The sequence below is a fragment of the Ipomoea nil genome, unplaced genomic scaffold, assembly GCF_001879475.1.
Source record: "Ipomoea nil cultivar Tokyo-kokei standard unplaced genomic scaffold, Asagao_1.1 scaffold1978, whole genome shotgun sequence".
Lineage (NCBI taxonomy): Eukaryota > Viridiplantae > Streptophyta > Magnoliopsida > Solanales > Convolvulaceae > Ipomoea > Ipomoea nil.
Window position 1 is genome coordinate 1,246,651 of NW_017618406.1, and position 11,429 is coordinate 1,258,079.

At 36.7% G+C, this 11,429-nt stretch overlaps 1 protein-coding gene across 4 annotated transcripts; it reads left to right on the plus strand.

The window, feature by feature from the left end:
- Positions 1-1,250: 1,250 nt before the first annotated feature.
- Positions 1,251-3,290, plus strand: LOC109147263 (F-box/FBD/LRR-repeat protein At1g13570-like). Of its 4 annotated transcripts, XM_019294912.1 has the most exons (5): positions 1,251-1,406; positions 1,476-2,303; positions 2,420-2,572; positions 2,693-3,021; positions 3,060-3,290. In XM_019294912.1, exons 2-5 carry the CDS (start codon positions 1,545-1,547, stop codon positions 3,067-3,069), a joined length of 1,251 nt encoding a protein of 416 aa, XP_019150457.1. In that variant the 5' UTR covers positions 1,251-1,406; positions 1,476-1,544; the 3' UTR covers positions 3,070-3,290. The 4 variants fall into 4 exon arrangements, with proteins under 4 accessions (XP_019150457.1, XP_019150458.1, XP_019150459.1 ...); XM_019294913.1 differs by having other exon boundaries at positions 1,251-2,303; positions 2,510-2,572; XM_019294914.1 differs by lacking the exon at positions 2,420-2,572 and having other exon boundaries at positions 1,251-2,303.
- Positions 3,291-11,429: the final 8,139 nt, after the last annotated feature.

Below are 11,429 nucleotides of genomic sequence, written 5' to 3' on the forward strand. Positions count from 1 at the left end.
GTAATATACATTTTTAATATACTAAAAGTACATTATTTGTGTACTAAATGTACATTATTTGATACTATATAGAAACTCTTTTACTTTCAAATAATGTGCTTTATGTATACAAATAATGTAATTTTAGTATATTAAAAATATACTTTTTATTTATGGTTCACACAAATATGTAGATCATGGTCCATGGAATAATGATTTTCACCATACAATGTGGATCAGGGTCCAAATCAATCGTTATACCGTGCACCAGGGCGCGCACTGCAATGTGCGGCCCGCGCCTCCCAAAACGACGTCGTTTTGTTAAGTTGTTAACAAAAAATCCTCTGTTTCGAATGCACAAACTCATAACAGAATACACATATACTCTTAACATACATAATACACAAACTATAACATAATACACATAAACTCATAACATAATACACATAAACTCATAACATAATACACATAAACTCTTAACTGAATACACATAAACTCTTAACTGAATTCACAAAAATTCATAACACAATACACATAAACTTTTAACTAAATACACATAATGGGGGTTGGTTAACATAATACACATAAACTCTTAACTGAATACACATAAACTCATAACACAATACACATAAAATATTAACTGAATACACATAATGAGGTTTGGTCTGTTCAGATGGACGGAGTGAGATCAGCATGACGTCAGCATAAAACGCGCGCGTTTTGTGCCTGTGCGCACATTGCTACGTGCGGCGTGGTGCACGATATAATTTGCCGTCCATGATATAATTTGTGACATAAATAATATTGGGCCGGTTAGTGGGCCAACAACAATATTAACCCTCTGTTACTGCCAAAGGCCCAAACAAAGTTTCCCGACAATTTATGTTGTGGAACCGTGTCCACCTTGCAAGGTGGACACGGTTCCAAAATTGTCATAATTGTGAATATAGAGTTCAAAAATTATAAACATAGAGGTTTATAATTATGAGCATAGAGTTCTATAATTATGAACATATAATTTTGTAATTGTGAATATAAAGTCTAATAATATGAAGTTCAAAAATTATGAACATGGAGTCTTATAATTATGAACATAGAGTTCAGTAATTATGAACAAAGAATTATGTAATTGTAAATATATAATTCAATAATTGTAAATACGAAATTAAAAATTTATAAACATAAAATTCATTAATTATGAATATAAAATCATGTCCACCTTGCACGGTTCCACATAACAATTGAAGTTTCCTTCTTAATGACATACAGGCAAGGGTTTCTGATACTTTCCCCTAATCTCTCTTTTTCTTCCAAATTTCTTTTGTTCCAAAACCTCGTGGGCTGAATTGGAATGGAAATCGAGTTGAACTTCTGTTTCCAGTTTAATGGCGACTTGTTGTCGAAGAAAATCCGAAGCAGATGCAGAGGTTTTCTATCACTTTTTCTCCAATCTCTGTTTTCGTCCCAACTCTTCCTAATTTCGTTGTTTTATTTAGGAAATACAAAATCTTGCAGTTGAAGAATAGAAAAGAACAATTTTAGGTTTTCATTGTTCTTTCAATTTAATGGCTCAACGTCTGCGACTCGAATTGGTAGCGGATCATGCAACTGTAGATTTAATAAGTGAGCTGCCGTTAGAGTTAAAGGTGAGAATTTTGGAGTGTTTGCCCACCCGAGACGCCGCCAGAACTGCTCTGCTCTCAACACACTGGAATCATGTTTGGTTGCGGCTTGGCCGGCTTGCTTTCGATAATGACTTCTTCTGGGGTATCCAAAAATGCAGTGGTGAAAGTATCGTGCCTTCTAAAATAATAACTTGCGTTCTCTTGCAGCGTGTTTGGCCCGTTAAGAAATTTAGCCTAAACATCGCTGCCTTAATTGATCCTATGCTGAAGCAGTCGGATTTGGATCAGTGGTGTCTTTATCTGTCAAGAAATGGCATTGAGGAACTTGACATCTCCCTTTGGAACCCTCAATATAAGCTGCCATTTTGTATAGTCTCGTGCCCCACAATCAAGCAGCTGAGACTCAACAGTTTGGGTTTTGATTGCCCAATAAATGCTCCTTCTATTTTTCGCGGTGTCACTTCATTAATTTTCTTGGATGTTGTTTTTAATCGTAATGTTAATGGAATTGTGTCTAGCATTCCTAATCTTGAGAAGCTAGAATTCATTGGTTGTGAAGGGATCAGTAATTTTAAGTTCACAGCTCCAAAACTTGAAAGCTTGTCTATTATTGGTTTTATACCTGCAGCTGAATCCAGATGGCTTTCACTTCATTTGGAAACAATTAAGGTTCTTTGCTTGGATCATAGTTGCATGTTGGTGAGAATCTCTCTTCCTTCATATCTAGTATTGACAGATTAAATATTCTTTGCCTTCTGGTTTTATAGAGTTCTTTTCAGAGCATTCTTTTTTTTTTTTTTTTTTTTTTTTTTAAGTGGGAAGATGTTGAAGTAGCATCCTTCCCAACTGCAATAAATCTGCAAGTAATCGAACTGGATTATATGAACTTTGCCAATGAAAAACAGCTCATGGGTGTTTTGAAGTTGCTTCAAATATCTCCAAACCTACGTGAACTAGACATTAAAATAGTAAGTATTGTAAGACAGAAACCTATATACAGTATATATTTGGCAATCATGATTTTTGTTTTCTTAACACCCTCATGGTTGTTCATGTTTTTTTATTTTTTATTTGTTGTTGAGTTGTAGATAGGTTCTCAAGATGATGACATAGAAGTGATTTTACGACTTTTGAAGGATCCAGACAGTTGTATTGTTAATCAAGATCTAAAAATGCTTAAAACAATCAAGATTAATCGGTTTCGTGGATCCACAACCGAAATGCTTTTTGTGAAAATGCTGCTCTCAAAATCCCCTAAACTAGAGAGTGTTGTTATTCAGGAATATTATTTTGTTCATCGGCAATACAATAAGGTGATAAAATCCCAAAGGGAATTGTGCTTTCCTCGTGCATCTCCGAAAGCTCAAATTATTGTATTGGGAAACTCCATGGGTTCAGTTTGTATGCAACTTAGAAATGTAACCAACGGTTGTGGTGGAAGTTGCAATAATGTTTTGTAAGATGAGGATGGTACCTTAGCTTGTTTTCTAAGGTGTTGATTAGACTAAGAATATCATTCTTTTAGTTTTTGCTTCTGTTAATTGTTCTAAATTTTACTTCAGATGATGTGATGTGAGTTCTTACTGCTTAGCCAAGTGTTTCTTATGACTTCAATGCAATGGTGTTTCCATTTTAATGGCCCTATTTCCTATGGAATATAATGCAACTTGTGGATTGTGTGGCGCATTGTAGTTCTAATTTTTTGTCCATGTCTTAAAAGTATTATTGTTGTATTCTAGTTAATATGTCAACCATATTAGCAACCTTCTCATATAGTGAATTGTTATGCCATGGATCAGGGTTCGTATTCCATTGTGAACCCTGATACAAAAATTTTGTACCTTCAGTTAACATATTTTGTACCTACGGTTAATAGTTTCTGTATATGTAAACAAATAACTTGATAATTGCGACTGCAGGTACAGAATGTGTCAATTATAGATACAGAATCTGATTTGATAATTTGCTAACATATAATATGATAGGTACATGTACTACAAAAACTATCAACTGCAGGTATAGAATGTGTCAACTATAGATACAGAATTTTAAAGTTATTTTTGGACCATGGTCTACAATGCAAGGTAAATCTTGGTACATGGTATAATTTGCCTCAAATAGCTTAGTTTTAACAATTTGATTACATGTATTTTAGGTCTTAATCTTTACATTATATAAGAAATGTTTTGAAGAATTTAGATGGTTCGTAAATGTGTGTCATACCAAGATCCAATCCTCCAAACGGGTCAACAACATATTGTCTTCTCGGCATTTGGTTCTGTCCCTTAAGGTTGGTTGAGGATTCAACCATTTGAAAGAAGAAGCATATTGTCTTTACATATGAAGAATCATTATTTAATAGCATATTATTGTTTGTTTGGCAGCACACTTTTTATATCATAAAATGCCAAACTAATTTTTGAAATCACGTAATTAGTTAATACGGACAAAATAAGAGTTCTATTACTGTTTGAGGGTAAAAATGTAAAATTACTGTTTAGTGACAAGCATTTTATTATACAATTTTATACAATTTAATAAGAGTTCTATTACATGACTTCAAATCTTACTTCCTAAATTTTAATACATGCTGTAGCGAACATTGGTAATCTACTTTTTTCCGTGTGGTCCCAATACAAATGTCTACATAGTATTTTCCATTTAATAATTATTTAGCAATTTCTTGTTCCAAAATAATGATCAATTAAAAATTTCACTGCACACAAATGAAAAACAATTAATACTAAAAATGGTTCCAATTATTCCATAATTTTCAAATATGTCCTTAACGATCAATTCGCCCAAAATGGTTATTCAATTATGCAAAATTTTACCCATTTCAGTCCTACATTGCTTACATCAAAGACTACAATTGAGCAACGTTTTACTTAATCGATGGAGCATTTTGAGTGAATTGATAATCGATGACCAAATTAAGAATTATGACATAATCAAAGAACTATTTTGTGTATTATCTCATAAAAATGTAAAATTACTGTTTAGTGACAAGCATCTTATTATAGAATTCAAGAATTTTTTTAGCAATTTCTTGTTCCAAAATAATGATCAGTTGAAAATTTCACTGCACAAAAATGAAAAACAATTAATATAGAGTTAATACTCAAAATGATTCTGATTATTCCATAATTTCCAAATATTTCCAAAAATGTCCTTAACAATCAATTCGCCTAAAATGGTTATTCAATAATGCAAAATTTTACCCATTTTAGTCCTACATTACATATACTGAAGACTAAATTAAGCAAAGTTTTGCTTAATAAATGGAGCCTTTTGAGTGAATTGATAATCGATGACCAATTTAAGAATTATGACATAATCAAATGTAAACTTACTGTTTAGTGACAAGCATTTTATTATACAATTCAAGATTATTATTATTTTTTTAGCAATTTCTTGTTCCAAAATGATGATCAATTGAAAATTTCACTATACAAAAATGAAGAACAATTAATATATCAATCCAATCCGTATATACGTACACAAACATATATAACACAAGCAAGTGGAGCGAATAACAAATAATTAAACAAGTGGGCGGGACTATAGTTAGAATAATTCGTTTTAATCTAAGTTCAAGATGTATGTTTTTATAAGTATATTTATATCTGAGGATTTATCAATTTACTAGATTTTCAAAAATTTTAGTACAAAATATTTAGTTCAAAGTTCAAATGAATATAATTCTCCATTCACAATTGCAAAAACTCATGAGTGAAGATTGAAAAAAAAATGAATAAAAATGATAACTTTAAATATATAACTAGATTAGTCACATACCGATTAACGATGATGGTGAATCGCAAATCGAGATCATAGGCTGATTTTGAAAGTAGATGCTACGTGTGTGTGTGTGTGTGTGTGTGTGTGTGTGTGTGTGTGTGTATATATATATATATATATATATATATATAGATGGAAATCAACGATGGTGGAAAGCGGATCGATAAAGATTAGAGACTTGAGTTTTGTTACTATGTGCTGATAGAGATCAAAGATGGCAAATCCTATGTTGATGGAGATGTTATGTATCGATGGAGATTGGCGATGGCAGAACAGAGATGGAATCTAGGGTTTTGAATTAGTTGTTACGGACTAATGGAGAGTGGCGGTACCAATTAGACAATAGTAGATTTAGGGTTGGGAATTGTTGATATTATGAATATGTAATTTTTTATTAAATAAAAATGTATTTTCAATTATATATGTAATTTTGTCAATGTTAGTGGGGACACTTGACCCACCGGTTCTAAAAGAGTGTAAAAGAAATGGCTAGAGTGGGTCGACGGTGTTGCCCAAAACAAGAGGAAATTTGACACAATAAGGGAGGTAGTGGAGGCGTGCAAGCATCGTGCGAAAGAGAGAAGAAATCCAATTAGGAATCGAAGATGGAGATCAAAGGTTTTGAGATTAGTTGTTACATGCTAATGGACATCAACGATGCCAATTGGACATACACTTAGCAAAAGGTTTAAATGGTGGATTAGAGTCCGTAGTGCTACTCCGATACTAGTTGTCATGATCAAGTGCATACTACATGCTAGCGTCAATTGCACAACATGATGTCATTTGAAAATTGATTTTAGTAGTGATTGTGTGTGTGAGATATAAAATTAATACTCAAAATGGTTTCGATTATTTCATAATTTCGAAATCTGTCCTTAACAATCAATTCGCTCAAAATGGTTATTCAATTATGCAAAATTTTACCCATTTTAGTCTTACGTTGCTCGCACCAAAGACTAAATTGAGCAAAGTATTGCTTAATCAATGGAGCCTTTTTAGTGAGCTGATAATTGATGACCAATTTAAGAATTATTATGACATAATCAAAGAACTATTTTGTGTATTATCTCATAAAAAATGTAAAATTACTATTTAGTGACAAGTATTTTATTATACAATTCAAGAGTATTTTAGCAATTTCGTATTCCAAAATAATGATTAGTTGAAAATTTGACTGCACAAAAATGAAGAACAATTAAAATATATCTATCTGATTCGTATATACACAAACATATATAACACAAGAAGTTTAATATTTACAACTTTAAATTAATTAATTGAATTGAAGAATCAAGCAAGTGGAGTGAATTACAACTAATTAAACAAGTGGGTGGGACTATAGTTAAAATATTTAGTTCAAAGTTCTAATCAATATAATTCTCCATTCACAATTGCAAAAACTCATGGGTGAAGATTGAATAAAAATAATGGATAAAAATGATAACTTTAAATATATAACTAGATTAATCACATACCAATTGACGATGATGGTGAACATAGGTGTTGAGAGTTTGTGGTGATTAACGATGGTAAATTGCAAATCGAGATCAGAGGTTGATTTTGAAATTAGATGCTACGTATAGATGGAAATCAGCGATGGTAGAAAGCGAATCGATGAAGGTCAGAGACTTTGAGTTTTGTTGCCATGTGCTAATGGAGATCAAGGATGGCAAATCCTACGTTGATGGAGATGTTATGTATCGATGGGAATCAGCGATGGTGGCATATCATAGATGGAATCTAGAGTTTTGAAAATAGTTGTTACTACATACTAATGGAGAGCGGCGGTACCAATTGGACAACAGTAGATTTAGGGTTGGGATGGCAAATCCTAGGTTGATGGAGATGTTATGTATCGATGGAGATCAGCGATGGAATATAGGGTTTTGAAAATACTTGTTACGTACTAATGGAGAGCGACGGTACCAATTAAACAATAGTAGATTTAGAGTTGGGATTCGTTGAGATTAGGAATATGTAATTTTTATTAATTAAAAATTTATTTTCAACTATATATGTAATTTTGTCAAAGTTAGTGGGACACCTGACCCACCGATTCTAGAAGTTAGTGGAGGCGTGTAAGCATCGTGCGAAAGATAGAAGAAATCCAACTAGGTTGCACGCCTCCACTACCTCCCTTATTGGGTCAAACTCCCTCTTGTTTCGGCCATGCCGTCGCCCCACTCCAGCCATTTCTTTTACACTCTTCTAGAATTGGTGGGCATAGTATCCCAACTAACTTTGACAAATTAAAATTACATATATAATAGATAATAAATTTGTATTTAATAAAAAAAATTACATATTCATAAGCTCAACGAATCCCAACCCTAATTTGAAAAAGCAATGGCAAATCATGGATCGATAAAGATCACAGACTTTGAAATTAGTTGCTATATATGTACTTATGGAGATCAATGGTGGCATATCATAGATTGATAGAGATAAGAGATTTTGAAATTAGATGCTATGTACTAGTAGAGATCGGCAAATCGTAGATGGAGTTCTAAGATTTTGAAATTAGTTGTTACGTATTAATGGACATCAGCAATTCCAATTGGACATACGCATAGCAAAATGTGATATGGTGGGTTAGAGTCCGTGCTACTCTTATACCAGTTGGCAGGATCAAGCACTTACTACTTGCTAGCCTCAATTGCACAACATGCTGTCATTTGAAAATTGGTTTTAGTGGTGATTGTGTATGTGAGAGGGTATATATCCTCACACCGGGAGGATCAAAAGGGAGCGAATAGTAAGTGGTTAATCATGAAAGTATCTAGTGTTCCGAATAAAGTTCTAAAAAAGTGGTTGGAGAATTGTGAAGTGGTTCAATGATATAAATACAAACAATATTCAAACGGAGAGCTTGGACTAAGCCACTTTTGTCTAGATACTATAGTGTTTTCTAGGTTAGAAATCACATAATACTTTAACAACGGAACAAGGGAGACACTACTAAATGTCAATGCCACTCTCATGTTCATTGGTATATCAATTAGCTTTAGATCCCATTCTCATGGTGACCTAAACTAGTTGAGGCAATTGATCAAACATGTAGTGTTCACGTCTCCTTACAATCCCCTTTTTCTCAAAGCAAAGTTGGAAATGTGAGTGGTGTGGCTATAGTGTTTCCTTATTTTCATAGCAACAACACTTATCCATGATCCTCTTGCATAATTGGGCCCAAATTATACAATATTTCATACAAATCATCAAGCTCACAACTATAACCATCATTAAATCATTACACTATCTCATATTGCAATTCAATTCACATAGCATCTATCACAAAAGAAGACTTAATCACATCCCTATAGGAAATCGAGCTATTCATGATCTCTATTGAAAGTAAGAAAACTCAAATGAATAATGATGTGATAAATACACTGGGGTATATGAATAAGTATGCAAATTCTAATTTAGTTGTATGATTATATAAGTGATTGAGCTCGGGAAAGATGGCAGTGGGCCAGAGAGTCCCGAGTTGATTATGGTTAGGTGGAAGTGCCAAAAAGTCCCCCTTAAGGTATTAAATGTGCTATTTATAGGAGTGTGAAGGGAGCACATACCAGGAAGTCAGCATGTGCACCACGTGTGACTCATGCACATGGCCGGTTGTAGGTGTTGTCGATTTTCCCCACGTGTGCGAAAGTTCTTGACGTCCCTGTTCCTTTCGCGGTCGGGTAGAAATAGAGAAATCACTACAAAAAATTCATTGATTTTTGACGTACCTTACGGACAAAAAATATGATTTATAAATGGACTCCGAGAAAATCAACCTGGTGGAGAGGACCCGACCAAACTTAATTGGGTCCAAGGCCGAATCCTGAGCTTGGCACCTTGGAGGTCCCATGCCGAGTTCTGAGCTCGGCACCTTGAGGAGGTCCAGGGGCCGAGCTATTGGGCTCAGCCTATGTGGCTTCATGGACGGTTGTAGCGCGCATAGTGGAGGCGTTAGACTCGATCAAGGAGGTCCAAACTACCCTCCATTTTCTCGCCAGAGCGGTTAGGGCGCGACCTAGTATAAAAACACTCCTCTTTGTCTTATTAGAAAATCATGACTCAATTCGATTGTAATGTTATTACACGAGTCTTAATGAGATCTTGTCTCTGTAACAACTATTTCTTGCATGACATTCGTTGTCTTTGTATTTATCCCTTATTATTATATATTTATTGAGTCATTTGAGTCGGGCTATCCGGGTCAATATAATCCATCAGCCCCCATCATCGGGGTTTGATTATGTGACCACCCATTTAATTGGAATGGTTACAGAGGTACCATCACACTACATAGTAGTTTGGCTAATTTAATTAAACTTGAGTTCACAATGAATGTAATATATACACACACACACGATGTTATTTAACTGACACACTCTTTTACATGAATCAAACCTTCAATTAATGATTGCATTAACAACTCATTTACCAAATGTTTCAAACTAACTGAGTTTAAAAAAAAAATTATTTGATGGATTTAATTAACCCGGGGTGGACCCGAATCAATAAATCCGGATAAGAACGTTATATAAATAATAAACGAACAATATAGAACGATGTCGTAAAGGTCGCTAGGGACCGTATATTATACTAATTGCCGTAGGAATTGGCTATTACAGAGATTCGGTAAGACAAAGTGTGTAATAATTGTATGTCATAGAATGAATTGCCCTTTGTTAGGACAAGGAGGGGGGTTTTTATACAAGCTAAACCCCCCAACCACCTCCCCCTAAATCGGGGGGTGGTTAGACCTCAACTTTGACCGGGCCCGGGTGGACCGGGTCGGGTCGGGTCCCGAGCTCGGGTGGTGCCGAGCTCGTGTAGGACCGAGCTCCCCGACTCGAGCCCCATGGAGGTCGGCTCGGGTCGGGGTACCTCTGTGGTGCCCCGGGTCCGCATTGCTCTTGGGCACCTCCGTGGTGCCCCGGGTCCGTGTTGCTCTTGGGCACCTCTGTGGTGCCCCGGGTCCGTGTTGCTTTCGGGCTCCACCAAGGTGCTCCGGGTCTATGTTGCTACCCCGGGTCGGGTTGTGGGTATAATATATCCACCATAAGTCCCCCACTCTCTTCGTTGCGAGTAGGAGTCAACGAATGAGAGTATCCATGCGCCGACCCGAGCCCCCCAGGTGGGAAAATTCCGAGCTCCAAATTTTAGCCGAGGTGCCTTATGCCAAGGCATCTTGGGCCGAGGTATCTTGAGCCGAGGTGCCTTGGGTCGAGGTGAGGCGTCTTGGGCTGCTCCACCTCCTTGCTCCGCGCCTTCCTCACGCACGTGGCCCAAGCTCAAAGTAGCCGACCTTGTTCTCCCTTGGTGATGTACTAGACTTGTTATTTTGACTGCTCAGGTAGCATAAACTTATTTCACTGTTTTGCCATGAGTCATACTTGGGTGTTATGACTATTGCTCCTTTGCTTTTGGTGACGTGATGGTTGTCACCTTTTACCTGCTATCATCTCTCTTTGCTTAAATTTTTTTTTTTTTTTGAGTCCCCCCGGCTAGCGTCGAGGTGGACCTCGGCAACGTGCCGAGGTGCGACCATGGTGCACCCCGGTGTTGTGCCGAGGTGCGTTAGGCCCCCCTTTTGTTTTTCTTTTTGTTTTTTTTTTTGTTTTTTTTAAGGCCATGTGTTAGCCTCTTTCACGTAATCCTATGAGACTACGTCACCGGGCTCTCCCGTCGGGGTTGGTACGCGAGGTTAGACCTCGTGCCCCCTTAGGGTACGTCAGCCGCTCGAGCTAAGTCCTTCCGGACTGCGCCACCGGGCTCTTCCATCGGGGTTGGTACGCGAGGTCGGACCCCGTGCCCCCTTAGGGTGCGCTTAACCGCTCGGGCCAGGTCCTGTCAGGCCAAGCCACTGGGCTCCTCCGTCGGGGTTGGTACGCAAGGTTAGACCTCGTGCCCCCTTAGGGTGCGCATTAGCCTCTCAGACCGAGTCTTGTCGGACCAAGCCACCGGGCTCTTCCGTCGGGGTTGGTACGCGAGGTCGGACCTCGTGCCCCCTTAGGGTGCGCTCAA

What these genes read in the sequence shown, in the direction of transcription:
- LOC109147263 (XM_019294912.1), top strand. Translation starts at nt 1,545, where the DNA reads ATGGCTCAACGTCTGCGACTCGAATTGGTAGCGGATCATGCAACTGTA. An exon ending in TGGATCATAGTTGCATGTTG is followed by an intron (nt 2,304 to 2,419) that starts GTGAGAATCTCT and finishes TTTTTTTTTAAG; the next exon opens with TGGGAAGATGTTGAAGTAGC. An exon ending in GTGAACTAGACATTAAAATA is followed by an intron (nt 2,573 to 2,692) that starts GTAAGTATTGTA and finishes GTTGAGTTGTAG; the next exon opens with ATAGGTTCTCAAGATGATGA.